Source organism: Pavona decussata, unplaced genomic scaffold (assembly GCF_977016875.1).
Source record: "Pavona decussata unplaced genomic scaffold, jaPavDecu1.1 SCAFFOLD_145, whole genome shotgun sequence".
NCBI classification, from domain to species: domain Eukaryota; kingdom Metazoa; phylum Cnidaria; class Anthozoa; order Scleractinia; family Agariciidae; genus Pavona; species Pavona decussata.
In genome coordinates, this window is record NW_028145558.1 from 1,130,001 (window position 1) to 1,145,737 (window position 15,737).

The following is a 15,737-nucleotide window of genomic DNA, read 5'->3' on the forward strand; positions in this document are numbered from 1 at the left end:
GTTCGATTGCGGGCCCACAGTTTTAGCTAAAACTGTGGGCCCCAAAATTATGTCAAGCACAAAATATGTAACGCCATGCACACCTTTTCACCTGTTTCCTACATGTAAATCCGCTAGCGTAGGTGCGGTTTTACCTAATGTAAAATTTATTTTAGTCTCTTATGTAGGTATACATATATAAACAGGTCACTTATGTTGTATTGTAAAACTCCCTGACGAAGTGTGCGTTAGTCACACGAAACGCGTAGGAGAAAATAAATCGTTTTACAACACTGTAAGAGTTCGCAGACGTCCTGCTCACTAGTTTTATCTAAAAAATTTAATAAAAAATAGGGTAGTCCATTTTGGTAGTTCATCGGGATAGTCCATGGACTGGAGGTCAGCGAAATGTACCGACCCGTTCGGTTGCTGTTGTAAAATGGCCTGACTGAGCTGAAACGCAAAATCTTCAAACTCAAAACCGATCCATTCGACCAAAAATATCGGTAATTCTGGTACAAAATCAAATGGAACGGCAATTTTCTTAAAAGTCTGTCCGTTACGAAATCTTTTGGCATTTCAGTTCGATCAGACACTGGACGCTAGCCACTCCAGTAGTGATCAACGTTGTTTACAAACAAATTGTGTTTCTTATTTTGTTCAATTTTATTGAACGCTTAGTTACAGATTTATTTTGACTACACAATAATACTGATGAGGCTTTTTTATGTTTGGCAGTTCTTCTATTGATACTAGATAAAGACTACAATTACTGCCCGCCTCTACCAAAGATTTGTCACGTCTGACTTGCAGTCTAAACTCAGAGAAGCTCGGTACGTTTTTTTGCACAATAAATCCTTTAATTACCTTGCCTTTATGAAACAAGTTCAACGTTTTCTTGTGAGGAATTCTGGAAGGTTCTCTGTCGTTACGGCGGGCGCGTTTATAATTGCGAATATAACGATTGACTTCGTCCTTGATCTGGAGATCGCCACGGATTGGTGATCAGTTTTCCTCGCATCGTCAATAACTGGGTCAGTTTCGACTGCCCGTCCGTACGGTTGGCTACACAAGTACTCACGTTTTGCAGCATGGACTAATCGGTTATGCCACTGTTTGTCACGTCACTAATCAGTGTTGTTCAAGTTCGATTGAAACGGGATTGAATTGACTTTTGTGACTCACATAGCTTGCTAGAATTCGTAATAACTTTGATAAACATTAGCATACTTTGACAGCTTTGAGGTCACTCTCCAAATTGAAATCACTTTCCAAATGCAATTTATTAATCCCCGTGAGCTAAGGGGATCGAGAGGGACTTCTGTCTTCTCAACTAGCGTCGATTCGACTTCGACATCAAGATTTACGACAGGTGAGTAGAAGGTGGTGCACAACCGGTCTTAACTGTATCAATGTGCATTTGCAGAGAGTCTTTTGATTCACCTTCGAAGAACACAATTTTGTCACTCCTTCAGACAGTTGCTTGTAATGATGGAGAATGCAGCGAGAATGTGTTCAAAGCACTAAAAACAGCCATGCAATGGCGACCCACAGAAATCAGGTCGGTGTGTCACAACTTTCTAAGCTGTGTAGTGTTGTGATTCGCACGAAATACTTTTCGTCTGGTGATTGGCTAATAGATCGAGCTTCCGTTTACTAACGAGTGACCGTGGGAATGACGATTACTCCACTTCTGGTTACACCGGAGTGAGTGATTCATTTGCATACGGAATGCCATTATCACTCGTGGATGCTAAAGCATATCCATGACTGAAAATGAAAATTCGTCGACAAAGAAAACTTTAACAAAGGTTAAAGTCACTTGGAGAACAGTTTTTATAGCCCTTGAAAAATTATAAGCTTAATATCAGTCAGGAGCCCAGTGAAATTTTCAAAAGTTTTCCTAAGATTTCATTTTTTTGTTTGGTGATAAATGAAGAATATAAATGAAGAAGGATTCACAAACAAGAAAAAGAGTTATTTTAAGAGGAAAACTTACCCTTGTGATCATTTGATATAAAATCGAGGGATCGATTGTATTTGCTTACCAAAACCAAAGACTACTTCTTCTCCATTGATCTGGTCCCAGTTGTTCAAAGGCCGGATAACTTTATCCGCTGGATAAGGCACCGTATTCAGGATCTAAAATATACTTCGCGTTAAATGTTGTCCAAGGTTTTCGTATACTCCCAAACTTATGGTTAGAGTGTGCATATTCGCTTGTTCGCTTGTACAAGAGCGAACATTGAAATCTTTGCAAAGATTGAAACTGTCGGATAGTGACTTATCCACAGGATAAAGTTATCCGGCCTTTGAACAACCGGAGCCTGATCCACAAAAAATAACATGTCGATGACGTCACAACTGAACTATATTGAAATCGATATAAAAAAAATGACAAATCCCGGGGGATGGGGGGGGGGGGGGTTACTCCCCTATATGGGCTATACGGGGACGTGCCGCTGGATAGGGTATGGATTTTGGCTCCTCTACCCTGAACAGGGTATATAATTTCAAGCGAGTCTGTCCTGGACCCGTCCTAGACAGGGTATGGTTGCAAGGCTGTCGTCGAGTATTTGGCAATCCGAAATCAGAAATGTTACTCTGCATTTATTTTAATGAACAATGCTTCACGTCAATTGAGTTTCCACGTAAGGTTCACCGCTGCTAATGTGAAATTTTGGGATTTTTCGCCATCACTGCTAGGAAGTGTATCATTTCATTTGTTGTGATTGGTATTCGCGTTTCAATGCCTGGAACATCGCGTCCGGTTAGTGACAGTGGGCCTTTAAATGTTATTTCTATTGGCAATAAACACTTGTGTAACACAAGAGCTAGATGATGTCCTTTGTCTTAAATAGGGTCTTAAAATAGAGGGCATTGTCCTACACAGGGTAGGTATTTAAGATTATTTTCGTCCTAAACAAGGTCAGGATTTCAAACCCCCAGCGGCAACCCTATACTCAAACATGGGTCAAGGGCCACCCCCCCCCCCCCCCCCACCCGGGGACAAATCTCGTACTCGTTTCAGATCGATTTGCAAAATCTGCTCTCGGACCACCCATCTGGTAAAATTGACCTTGAGCAACCATCTTGGGCAATTCATGAACAAAGTCTTTCGGCAATCTTGTCCCCGAGCCTGCGTGCGTTCTAGACAGCGGCGGCGTGATGAATAACAAAATATTATATAATTTTTTTCTTTGTGCTGACCAGAAGGAACGCAGTCTCTGGGAACGAGACTGAGTCTTTCTGATCCAAATGTTAAGCATGCGCAGTTGTGCTATTCGTCACATTCCTCCTAAGTTATGTAATTAACTCATTGTTACGTATTTTGTTTTCGTCTACCACGTCGTAACGTTAGCTAATTTGCTTATACCTATTTACCAGTTGTATTTTCAAATTTCAAATTGTAACGTTTTTGTTTATGTAACTTTAGCCTTTTATCAGGTATCTCTTGTAACTGTTTAACATTGTAACGTATCTTGCCACAGGGTCAGTCTCAAACATACCCTGAAGAAGAAAGGCCGTGCCTTTCGAAATATTGGAAAATATACTTCACGGCTGACCGTGAAATCAGCCTTGCTCTTTTTTTAGATTATTTGCTTCACATTCTTGACGGAACGCAGTCTAGTACTCAGAGCCCGCTTAAGGCGCTTTCCTTATGGTCTGTACCAAGAAGAAAAAAAAATTATTATTATTATTGATCGCGCCCCCAACGTAACTACCCTACATTCTTTTTCACTAACCTTCACACACCTTCTGAACTACCCTTTATTTGTCTCTATTCAACTTTACCCTCCTTCATTGACGTCCCTCCACCTTCATCTGCGTTCATCCACTTTCATTTACGCTCACCATCTGTTTTTATGACATAGCGCGCGTGCATCCTAATCTAATTCCTATTGGCGTCTTCATGGTACATTTCTCAAGATACGCACGGCCGTGCGTCCATCCGATGACGTGTGCAAGTCAGATGGGGGAAGCATGCGCGCGCTGTGTTATTAAAAAAAACTTTTACAGAGAGACAACACCATTAAAAAATGTATATTTATAAGAGCTTAATGCTTAATGAAACGTTAGGATTAAACGGATATGAGAAACCATTTTTGCCTTTTTTTTAACAGAGAATTTTGTAATTACAGTAATCTGGAACAAAACCTGTTTTCCAGGAAACATTTACTTTATTTTCACTATGTTATAAAAGAATCGGTTCATGCTTTTAGCTGTGCGTATATCGAGTTATGGATGGACGCCAGGAAGTGTGGAGAGCACTCAAGAAGCTAGAGTTGCTCTCGGCTACGCCTCGAGCAACTCTTACGCTTCTCTCGTGCTCTCCACACTTCCTGGCGTGCATCCATAACTCGATATACGCACGCTAAGCATTGCGCCCACATGCAGGAAACGTACGTGAGGTCGGGTACTTATAGTGCAATTGAAGTGGAGGTCGGCTCGAGCCTCGCATGGCTTCTGCTGTATGCGCTCCGGTGGTGATCCGACTGCGCTAAGTTGAACGGCCAAGGGCAAGTGTCTCCCATGTGTTGACGTCAATGTCCAAGACCTTCTGAGGCAGTCTTTGAAACGTTTCTTCCACCCCCCCCCCCCCCCTCCCCACGTATCCGGCCACCTCGCCACCAGAGAGTCTCTAAGCGCTTTCCCTGGCACAGTTTTCCATGTTAAAGCTGGGGATAAGTAGACTGTAGTTACTTATGAACAAAGTCTGATTAAACATCTTGGCTCGTTCACAAAACTTCAAAATTTCACCATCATTAATTTATTTTTCGTCTTCTCGCCTTCGACCATCCACGGCTGTCACGTTCGAAATTTCCAGCCACAGATAAGCCGTTGGAGCACGGGCAAGCGCAGGGCTTTTTGAACGGATAAGCCGTTCGAGAACGGAAAAGCAGCCTAGCGGTTTGTGAACGGATAAGCCGTTCATGAACGGCTGAATATTTTTTGTGAAAGAATGGCACAGCCGTTCGAACGGCTGAAGAGTTTTTGTAAACGGATGACAGTAGCCGTTTGAAGGGCGAGTGAACGGTTTTCGTGCTACAAATAACAAATTGCATTTTCCATGATTTTCTGTTTTCACTCAGTCCAAAACAAACAGCACAAAAGGAAGGCGTTTATTTGAATGGTCACACTATAGGATTGCATCCACAGATTTAACGTTACAAGGTCTTACAACCACGCTGTTACAACATTATAAATAAACAGCGCCACAGGAAAGGGCTGTTCAAAAGCTTTTACTTGAATGATCGTACCTTAAAATTTAACACAAAGACTTGAAAGTTAGAAGAGACTTATATAGCAACAAACACTACCATTTTTAAACACACAAGCACCCCACTGAAACGATCACCATGACCTGAAAAATATGGTTGTGTTATTCAACACGATGGTCAAATCATTGGAGTCTTCAGGTAAGAAAATACCTTCACAAGTTTTTGTTTGGGAATGTTTCTAGCTGAAAGTTTTTCATTTTTTACCAAAGTTAGAAAAATGGTTCCAAACTTTGCACAGTTTTTTCATAAACTGCAGACTTTGCATGTTAAATGGAGGTTCATGTTTTGTCTTTTCCTGTCTCAAGGCTTAATTTCAAAAGATTTCATCGCAGTTATCTGCAATACCACTCTACGTCAGAGTAGAGGCAAAATACCTAGTACTGTAAATTAGCCTTGGTACAAAAAAATTTAAATGCACTACATTCTGCAGTGAAGACTAAAACTGGGCAAGTTTGGAGCACGCATTTTTCTCACTTTTTAGTCAGCAAATTATATACATGCACGGTAATATGGAAATCCTTTTATTAGAAACCAAATAACTGCAAAGGAAACGAGGACGGCAACGGTAACGAGAACATCATTTAAAAGTATAACTTCTCGTTTTTGTAACTCTTTCGCAATCATTTAAATTTGTTTAACTTGGAAAATGCTGGCGAACTCTCCAGGAACTAACGTAGTATGAACGACGTCAAAGTAAGGAAAAATAAAGAAGATTTTACGTCATACGCTCCCGTTCTCGAGAAAACCTAAAATTTGGTCATTTCAAGTTGTTGTTTTGTAGAGGACGGTAAAGAAATGTACTAAGATGTAAAACGCACGTGTAAAGCGATTGTTTTTGCTCATTAAGCTCATTTTTTTGTGGCGTTCTCGTTACCGTTGCCGTCCTCGTTTCTTAAACTCCCTAACGAGTGAAGGAAGCAGCAGTAATAAGCTACGTAGTAGTGTTAGTGGGGTGCTCTTGAGGTGGGGTTCCCCTGCACTGCTGATATTATCCCTTTAACTCCTAACATCAAATAACAAATTCTCCTATCTTGTCCCCATACTTTTCTAATAAAAATACTGGGGAGAAGTTATTAAAGTATAGTTTATCAATAAAATTCACCAAGTGGGTGATGATATCCTTAATTCTCTTGACCTCGGGGGTTGAATAAGCATTGATCTTAAGGGGCAAAATTTGACGCTGATCACTGTTAGGGCTTAAAAGGACCCTAGTCAGCCTCCACCATTTTCGATGCCATCCAAATTATTGATATTGCATGGTGAAGCGAAATCTTATTGCTTTATTGTCAGTTGTGTTCCTGAAAGTGTTTCATTATCTTTAGTAGTTTCACAGTGATTTCGTTCATTTCGACATGCTCTGAAAAAAAATATAATAGCCAAACTCTCCCATACAAACAAAAACAAAAGTGTGGCTGACTAGGGCCCTCTAAAGGGTTAAAGTAGATTTCATTTCAATTGCTCAGTTTGGGGTTTTACCAATAGATTTAGGGGCAGGTCTCGGACAGGGTTAACTCAAGAGAGTGGCGACCCCCAAAACGAAATATGTTATTTTACAATCCCCTTTTTAAAGGCTTGAGGTGCAACATGTCTCCTGAGCATGGACAGAGACTCATGATCATGCCATCTGACGAGATTCCACCCGAGTGAGAACTACACCTCCATACATCTTACAGTTCTGTACAAATCAAGCTTTGGCTGTGGAAGAAAGGACTGCATGCTGTCCATGTATGTTACTGCTGATTCATTCTTCTTGTTCATGCACTGAGACTTCCAGCAACCAAGTTTAACAAAACTGCATACAGGATGGCCACATTACAAACTCCAAAGTGTTCACAGTCTGCCAAAATCTCTGACTCTTTTTGTGTGTTTGCTGGTATAAAACAAATCCAATTGAAAGTGTCTCGCAGTTGCTCAGTAGACAACAGCGTTTAATGGATCAGCACGAATGCTACTCAGATCCAAGTTGGCATCGGCTTCTTCATCAATTTCCCCTATTACAGCGCTAAAAGAGAAAGAAAAAAAAAACACCTATTTATAAAGTAAGGCATGGTTTACAAGGTAGAAATGTACATGTATTGTAAAAATGTGCACATAATAGACCCTTCTCCAAAATGGCGGCCAAAAATTGAAATAAGTTAAAATTAAAAACGTATACCAACACTAGAAAGAGCACTTTTCCTTTAGTAACCCTGCAAAGTTTCAGCATATCAGGTGTAATATCAGCTGAGAAAATGTAAGTTGAAAAATGAAAAATTTACAGATGTTTGTATGACTGGGGGTATGACGTATAACCCCAGTCATACAAGCATCTGTGAATTTGTCGAATTTCATCTTACATTTCCTAAGCTGATATAACACCTAATAAGCTGAAACTTTGCAAAGTTACTAAAGTAAAGGTGCTCTTTCCAGTGCTGGTATCAGTTTTTCATTCATTTCAATTTTAACTCATTCAAATCTGTTGCTGCCATTTTGGAGAAGGGTCTATTCAAGACCCACTCAACATACTGGGGAGCAGGGATGGCACAGTTGTGAGTCAGAGCATTTGCCTCCTACCAATGTGGCCCGGGTTCGATTCCTGGCTCCACGTCATTTGTGCATCAAGTTTGTTGTTGGTTCTCATCCTTACTCCAAGAGGTTTTTCTCCGGGTACTCCGGTTTTCCCCTCTCCTCAAAAACCAACATTTCTAAATTCCAATTCGATCTGGATGACTGTCAAGCACTTTATCATGAGCCTCTGGCTCAGAGGACTGTGCAAGTGCTAACCATGTCATTGACATTAAAAAAATTACTTTACTTTACTTAACTTTAATTTACTTACTTTTAGTTTACAAGTTGTGGTTCAAAATTATTTTTGGTTTAAAAATCTTCAAACCAGTTTGATTTTAATTTCCCTTTGTCTCAGATTATGGTAATGAATACACAAAGGAAGGTTTGAAAATGTTTAAACCAAAAAAAAAAAAAAAAATAAATAAATAAATAAAACCATCATACATGTATGTACATGTACATGTAAACCATGCAGTGTAGTAGTAATAATCACAAGTTAACTCACATATTATCTCCTCTGATGATATAAAGACCTAGCATCACTTGTTCTACTCCACTTCCTGAAGAAAATACTCGCTCGTGGCTCTCGTCTAAGATTAAGTTTACTGTTTGATCAAAGCCTTTGAGAGTTCCCTGAAAAAGTAAGGATAATGAAATAAAATTACATGCAAGAGGCTTGCAATAGTTAAAGGGGAAGTATCACGAAAATTTGCTGTCATTTCAAAACCCAAGAATGTTTGACTGTCAGCAGAAACAACGAAATAATTGTCAAGTTTGTTAAAAATTATCACCCCAGTGCAATAAAACTGTCTATTAGTGCCTCTGGCCAGAGACAGAGTAGGCCGGTTTGGATTGAAACTTGAAAAATATTAGGCTAATGTTTTTCAAGTTCTCGCATTTTTGTTTCCAAAATGCGCTAGAACAGATCACGAGTTGTTTCTTTCAAGAATTGAGTTGATTTCGTTCCTCTCGTCATTCTAGAAATATTTAGCAGCTGATTGAAGGTCTTATTTCATCATTTTCAACAAAAGATATCAAAAACCCCATGATACTTCCCCTTTAAGGATCATTTATAACCTTGATAAAGGGAGATCAACAGTAACAAAATGTAATTCAACACTGTCAGGATTTTGGGTTTTGGAAAATGAGAACAAAGGGTACGGGACTCCATTCTTTATTAATTTTGCCATAAAGAAAACACAATAGTCTATACAAAAGTAGCATTTGAAAAAAAAAAAAAAATTAATCAGGCTTATGTTAAGAGGTCACCTCGAAATAATATTGAGGATCTTTGATATATCACAAAATTGCCCCTGACCATTTCTCACTGTCCTTTCCTTTGAGAAAGTGGATTTAGTGAGTTGGGGGCTAAGGTGTGGAAATTTCCCCACTTATTTACAGTCAACCCAGGTCATGCGTGAACAGTATTTCTAAGAATGAAATGAACAGTCGAATTTCTCTTTGTAATGTCCGACGTGTGAATGGAATGTTGGACATTTCTCTGGAAATCGTTCCGAAAAAGACGCATTAACTGAACAAAAAGATTCAAAATACTTGGGAAACAATTGTTATTCTTGAAATATTCAATTTTGCAGTGTAAAGAAAAATTCATAGCTTTATACCGTCAATAAGCTAGGGAAATTTATACGGGAACTCTGAAATCTCGTTGGCGATTTTCAAAACTGACATGTAAATTTCAAAACTCCGTTCAAATTTCAAAAATATCGTTCACGCGTGACCTGGGTTGACTGTAAAAATGAGTTTTTACAATAACTGTCAAAATTCCCACACACTGACTAGCTTTGACTATATGCCTATGGTTTATAGGAGTACAGACAATAAAAATGATGTCAGATGTACATGTAGCATGCATGCTTTCTCAATTGGAAAATATAAGCCAATTCCTATTACAAACTGTTAAATATTTTGACTTACCACAATCATTCTACCATCCTGTGTGATTACTGCTACAGTGTCTGGATGTCACGGAGTCAAGGACTAGCTAAGCTACAGAACATCGCATCACTATTGACTTAGTTGCATACCACTGAATGACAGTAAGTACACTCGTGACAACAACATTTCACCTAACTGCGCCTTTCAATAACATGCAGACTCTGAAGTTCAAGATCAATGCAGCAGACATCTAAGAAAACAACAACACTTTGCTTAACGGGATCAAAAGGTCATGTTCGTGCACTGTGATTGGCAGATTTCAATCCACTTCATTGATTTTGGTATTTTTGCGGTCAGCCGGTCGTCGCCATAATTATGATTGATGGCAGTAAAGCATGCAAACCGTTAGTTAGGTCATGAAGTTCAGAGTCCGCATGTTATTGAAAGGTGCAGTAAGCTTAATTTCTTTCTTTACAGTACAGACGGTTGTAGAACTGGGCGAATCGAAACGTGCCACAATATGTGACAATTGTCTCGCTCAGTTCTGCACAGCGTTCTGAAACAAATGAGGAAGAAAAAGGTGGTAAGTCACCTCAGTCACCAAATATAATCACTAAACACGCTTTTATCAAGGACTCCAGAACCCGAGCTGCAGGACCGTTGTCCTTAACGACTTTCAAATTGTCGGTCTGGAAACAAATGTGCAAACAAGAACGATCAATTTGACTACAAACCAACCGATTTCGCTGTTAACCTCCTGCATGAAAAGCAAGACATTTTTCGAGTTTAAATGTACACAGTTCACCAAAATTTCCCGCTTTAACAGTGAAACAAGCGTAAAAGGATACGATTCACATACGTTTCCAACGTGCCCGCCATCTTGAAAGCGTGATTACAGCTTGGTAGCCACTCCTAACGGACAGGTGAAGACATTTGCAGTAGTGATACATGAAGTAATGAGGTAGTGTCTTCAAAAGGTGCTTCGCTCAACAAAACTCTCCAAACTTGGTCGTATTTTTTAGTAGAACAGCATTCGCAAATCGAGAAATGGACGGCAGAAAGTGCTTCAAATGTGGCAAGCCAGGGCACATGAAAAGGGATTGCCCTGAAAAAGCGCACGCCAATTTGCAAAACGTCAAATGTTTTGCTTGCGGAAGGCACGGTCATTTTCAGAGGGATTGTCCCAACGTTGCTACTGGTGATCGAGTTGATACACCAGGGAAAGCAAAGAACTCTGCAAGTAGATGGCAAAAGGAGGTAACATATCCGGATTGCGAAACAACGTTTATCGACACTCACTGTCATTTGGAATATTTGTTTGAACGAGTGAAACACAATGGTACATTTTCGGATTTCAAACAAACTGTAACGTTCCCTCCAAATTTTGAGGGCTGCATTACAACGTTTTGTGATCCAGCCGCCTTCTCTTCGTTTAGTACCTGGCGTGATGTCCTGTCAGAGGAGGGCGTATGGGGGACATTTGGCTGTCATCCTCATAATGCCAAGTATTACAATGATGATTTGGAAGTCAAAATTATTCAGTGCCTTGAACATCCCAAGGGGATTGCCCTAGGGGAGGTGGGGTTAGACTACTCGTCGCATTCAGCATCACCCCCTGAAATCCAAAAGCAAGTCTTCACCAAACAAGCCAACTGGGCTGTGACACTAGGGAAACCTTTGGTTGTTCACTGCCGTGATGCAGAAACTGACACTATGGCAATCCTTCAAAATTGTGTTCCTTCTGACTGGAAGATTCATATGCACTGCTTCACAGGATCAAGCGAGTTTGCTACAAAATTATGCCAACAATTTCCAAACCTATTCATTGGGATGACAGCATTGGCAACTTTTTCTAAGGCTAAGAATATCCATGAGCTTGCATTTGATGTCCCCTTGGACAGGCTTTTATTGGAGACAGATGCTCCATATTTTGTGCCGACACAAATTGCTGATAAACACAACAAGTGGAGCAACCCAGGCATGGCAATATTCACTGCTCAGAGAATTGCAGAAATCAAGGGTATCACTTTAGAGGAAGTCCTTGAACCCGTGAGACTGAACACCACAAAGATGTATGGTGTATAATTTGTTTTTTAATTTTTATCTTACTAAGGAGGGAATTGGCTATAGTAAGTTTCTAAAAGAAACACTGATACATTAAGAATTTTAATGGAAAATCTCATCAACGTTTTATTGACAAGTGTTTTTATCTGTTTATTAGTTTTTCTCTTTTGATATTTATCACAGTTTTATCGAGATAGATTGCCCAAAGACAATAAACATTTTAGGTGTCTGAACTGTAGTTAACATAAGCAAAAGGAACGGTCCAGCTGATCAAAGCCCAATTAAGCTAATCCTGGATTTACATGAACTTTGATTCAAGTTTAATTACTTATCAATAAAGATTCTTCCAAAAGATTTTTGTCTCTCAGCTTTGACTTATACTTTTCTTTACCTTTAGGTCGAAATAAACCAGTTTAAAACCATTAATGTTTTTTAAGGGGTGAGATGAAAACTTCAATTAACTTTTATTCATGGATTAGCATTGATCAGCTTTCGGACAACAGGGGCCCAGGACCGTTGAGAAAAGAGGAGAGCTAAATGTTGTTGTTGTACAACCAATGTTTTGCATTTTCCCAAAATCTTTCGTTTAAAACCCTGATGTCTGTTCTGTTTGTTTACAACATGAATACAACAAGAGGAAGGCAAACACAACAGATTGGTTAAAACTGTGTTAGAAATTTAATAGATGTTATGCTGGTCACACAAATGTGCATTCTTGCTGTCCTATTGCATACATGTAAACTTGCTTGTGTCTGTATCAAGGTGGTTGATTCAGTTATCAGAGAATTATTTGTCAAAATATGCCCTCTGTTTAATTATAAATTTTGAACTTGGACTTTGGGAAATTTGATAAGCCATGACCTGTTGTTGATAACCCTTCCAGAAAGCTATTCCTTTCTGTTGCTGTACATAGTCAAAATCTGCGGATTTATTAAGGAGAGGGAAGTGGGCCTTCTGCCCAACCTCCCCTCCATTTGTCGAAGAAAATAATGCATGAAAGATAAAGAGTATGAATTACTTGAAATCCAGGTTTCTCCTTCAAACCTTTACTCTACACTCTAGGCCACGAACAGTTGAAATACCGCATCTTCATAATGACTTTTTGCTTTGAATGGTGATGCCAAACTTCAAAACAGGAACAGCTAAAAAAGCCAAGATTAAGCACAAACCGAAGTAACATTGATAACCAACAAGTTCCACTAATATACCAGATAAAGAAATCATGGACAATTTTCCAAGAACTTCAGCCGTGGCTAGGACAGCACTATGTGAGGCTTTTGTTCCCTGGGATGAATTCTGAGCGCTTAACATCACAAGAGTGAAGGTCGCTGTGGTGATAGTTCCTCCAATTAGTTGAAGCGAGCACTCCAGAATTGCTGCAGAATATTTGGTCAAAGTTTGGGACATCAGCCACAGTACACCTAGTGGAAGAAGTCTTGCACAGGATGCCCACTTTAGCACAGTGATCACCCAGGACCTAGGAAAGAGTTATAAGTAATATTAATCAAGCACAAGGAAGAGGGTTTCATTCAATTTCCAAACACCGAGAAGTACAGTCTCGTACCCAGATTCCTCAGGCTTTTTGGTCAGCAGGTGGGCGCCAGGAGAGACTCTGGAGAATTCGGAAAAATTTAAATTTTTTGATTGGCTGCTCTGTAACGCCTTGCATTGTTTTACCGCAGAAATCCTGCGGTAATAAAATTCCAGTACCCCAGAGTCTCTTCTGGCGACCAACTGCTGGCCAAAGAGCCTGCGGACTCTTGGTACGAGATTGCGAGAAGTGGATTTAAAAAAATGAGGTACAGCCAAGTTTTTTTTAAACCAGCTATGAGGAGATATGGATGCTCAACTGATTTCCTTTGTATACAAGACTGACAAAAGAATCAAGCGTCAGTGTCTCCTTTGTATAGGTTGCTAGTAAATTCTAGAAAAGCAATAAATAATAAACTTTTTTGTTCATTTAGAAAACCGGAGTAACAGTAAAATAAAAGCAAGAAATAATAACGTCGGCTAACGTTTTGATGACCCTGTGTCACCATTTTTCAAAGTCGTGTAAGTCCGATTATTTGAGTACTTATATAGAGAAAAACGTGCGATGGTCTAGTTGTATGTGACTAAATTAATCACATACAACTAAACCTTCGTACTAGGGGCATCATTCATTTTATATTATTACATAGTTGTAGCTATTATCATAATATAATCTGGCTTAGAAACATGTATGTAACAAGGCTTGATTACCAGCCACTGTTTTGGGAAATGAGCCCTTGCTGGACTGGGGGAGTGGCAAAAATGGAGTCTACTATGTAAGCCTTCAATTTAGTTATAGTTGACTGCAATGTAGTTAATAAACAGTCTTTCATTTTATTTTATTTTTATTCTTAATTTATTATTTATCATCACCTCTGTCCATAATGCTGGCTGACAATCCAACCTCCAACCGTGGATCCAGCTATTGAGAAAATTTGACCGAATATTCCAGACAAGATGCCTACTTGATCATGGGGGATTCCCTGGTCTATCAGGAACAATGGAAGCATGCTGACCACACCCTGCTCGCCAAGCTTGTATGTCAACACAAAACAGACAAGCCACAAAAAGCCAGGAGTTTGAAAAATATTCCTCAAGATTTGTGTGGCTCCCAGTTTACCAGTTTTATTTGTATCTGAAAATGGGATTTGGTTCTCACTATGGTGGTTGAGCTTTCCGTCCTCGCAGTTTACTTCCTCTTTTTCGGTGGTACAGTCTGATAAAATGGAACCAGAATTTTTTGAAGTGTTGCTTCTGTGTGATGCCTCTTTCCTTTTGATATGTTGTGAATAGTACTGGGTATTTACCAGTAGGAGAATCAGAATGACAATGTAGAAGAAGCCCCAAAGACAGAAGAGCCATTCCCAACCAAAGAAGACACTAAGCCAAGCAAGCAGGCCACCGCCAAAAAGAGCACCTACTTTATATCCAACAACTTGAAATGTGCTTCCTATTCCTGAAATCAAGTTTTTTATGTCAGTATAAATTATCTATTGTCACATTGTCAATTGAAGGCCTAGGGGTGTAACCTGGAATTTTTTATTTATTTAGCTTTGTCCAATATGGACAGGGATACCGCAACAGCTAAGGCCAATTACTGCGGACCCGGGATATACGGAATATATGCACAAAGACCGGACCACAACACCGGGAACTACGTCCCCTACTCTTTGCTAACAGTGAGAGGGTTCTTTAACGTCCCACAGAGTTATTGAAGACAGGTGGATTAAATAATTATGAAAATCACCCTTTTCTTGTCCTTTTCTTTGGTTTTTAAAAGCTACATTTAATTAATTATACGTACGTTTTCCGATGCTTGTTTTATGAGGGAGAGCATTACGAAAGAAGTGCATGCATAATTAATGCATGGGGAGGTGGAATTTTTTTTCAAAATAATTTCGATGGCAAAAAAAACCCTTATATTTAACTTATCATGAAAAGCAATAACTATACGTCAGCTAAAGCTGTCAACTTATTAATTCATCATTACCGAGATCTGATGGTTTCAATAGATTGATTGCAAAGGTATCGACAGCAACATCTTGAACAGCAGAAGTGAGATTCATCCCAAATACGCAAACAAGAAGAAAAACCGTGTTGTTAACTGCGAAAAAGGCTGATATGAAGCAGAGAAGAGACATCACTAAAGATCCAGCGATTATCCACGTGTTTAAAGACCAAAGATTGTCTACCAAAGGGGCCACGGTGAATTTGAAAATCCATGGCAAACTCAAAAGGCGACTTAGCCCTACTTTAGATAACGAAAAATTATGTTTTCGAAGAATCAAGGGAAGCAGTTTAACTTGAAAGCCATAAGGTAAACCTTGCCCAAAATACAGGAGAAACAATAGCATAAAATGTTCATTCGCGTTCGCCATCTTGGAAACCGAGGAGTCGAAAGAGACTGGGGAGTGCCTAGGGAACCAGGTCTTGGAAGCT

General features: G+C 39.5%; 4 protein-coding genes across 4 annotated transcripts in view; 1 reads left to right on the forward strand and 3 right to left on the reverse strand.

The window, feature by feature from the left end:
• The window catches only part of LOC146466343 (uncharacterized), a 165,959-nt gene that overhangs the window by 123,481 nt on the left and 26,741 nt on the right, over positions 1 to 15,737 (reverse strand). The gene's annotated exons all lie outside the window — the stretch shown is intronic.
• Positions 5,086 to 10,665, reverse strand: LOC146466350 (U6 snRNA-associated Sm-like protein LSm8). Its single transcript, XM_085127474.1, has 4 exons — positions 10,553 to 10,665; positions 9,744 to 9,784; positions 8,314 to 8,441; positions 5,086 to 7,263 (listed from the first exon to the last, which is right to left on the reverse strand). Exons 1-4 carry the CDS (start codon positions 10,581 to 10,583, stop codon positions 7,173 to 7,175), a joined length of 291 nt encoding a protein of 96 aa, XP_084983600.1. The 5' UTR covers positions 10,584 to 10,665; the 3' UTR covers positions 5,086 to 7,172.
• Positions 10,614 to 12,135, forward strand: LOC146466351 (3'-5' RNA nuclease TATDN2-like). The gene has a single exon (XM_085127473.1). The coding sequence runs from the start codon at positions 10,752 to 10,754 to the stop codon at positions 11,787 to 11,789; it is 1,038 nt and encodes a 345-aa protein (XP_084983599.1). The 5' UTR covers positions 10,614 to 10,751; the 3' UTR covers positions 11,790 to 12,135.
• LOC146466352 (solute carrier family 33 member 2-like) lies at positions 12,424 to 15,684 on the reverse strand. The gene is made up of 3 exons (XM_085127471.1): positions 15,289 to 15,684; positions 14,172 to 14,754; positions 12,424 to 13,245 (listed from the first exon to the last, which is right to left on the reverse strand). The coding sequence occupies exons 1-3, from the start codon at positions 15,674 to 15,676 to the stop codon at positions 12,858 to 12,860; spliced, it is 1,359 nt and encodes a 452-aa protein (XP_084983597.1). The 5' UTR covers positions 15,677 to 15,684; the 3' UTR covers positions 12,424 to 12,857.

Bases quoted from the DNA above. Each gene is read 5' to 3' on its own strand.
- LOC146466350 (XM_085127474.1), bottom strand. From the start codon at position 10,583: ATGGCGGGCACGTTGGAAACGTATGTGAATC. The intron at 8,442-9,743 runs GTAAGTCAAAAT...TTACTTTTTCAG, and splicing joins AGGATGGTAGAATGATTGTG to GGAACTCTCAAAGGCTTTGA. The intron at 7,264-8,313 runs GTGAGTTAACTT...TTTCTCTTTTAG, and splicing joins ATCATCAGAGGAGATAATAT to CGCTGTAATAGGGGAAATTG.
- LOC146466351 (XM_085127473.1), top strand. From the start codon at position 10,752: ATGGACGGCAGAAAGTGCTTCAAATGTGGCAAGCCAGGGCACATGAAA.
- LOC146466352 (XM_085127471.1), bottom strand. From the start codon at position 15,676: ATGGCGAACGCGAATGAACATTTTATGCTATTGTTTCTCCTGTATTTT. The intron at 14,755-15,288 runs GTAATGATGAAT...ACTTGATTTCAG, and splicing joins ATTGAAACCATCAGATCTCG to GAATAGGAAGCACATTTCAA. The intron at 13,246-14,171 runs GTGATGATAAAT...ACTCTTTCCTAG, and splicing joins AGCCAGCATTATGGACAGAG to GTCCTGGGTGATCACTGTGC.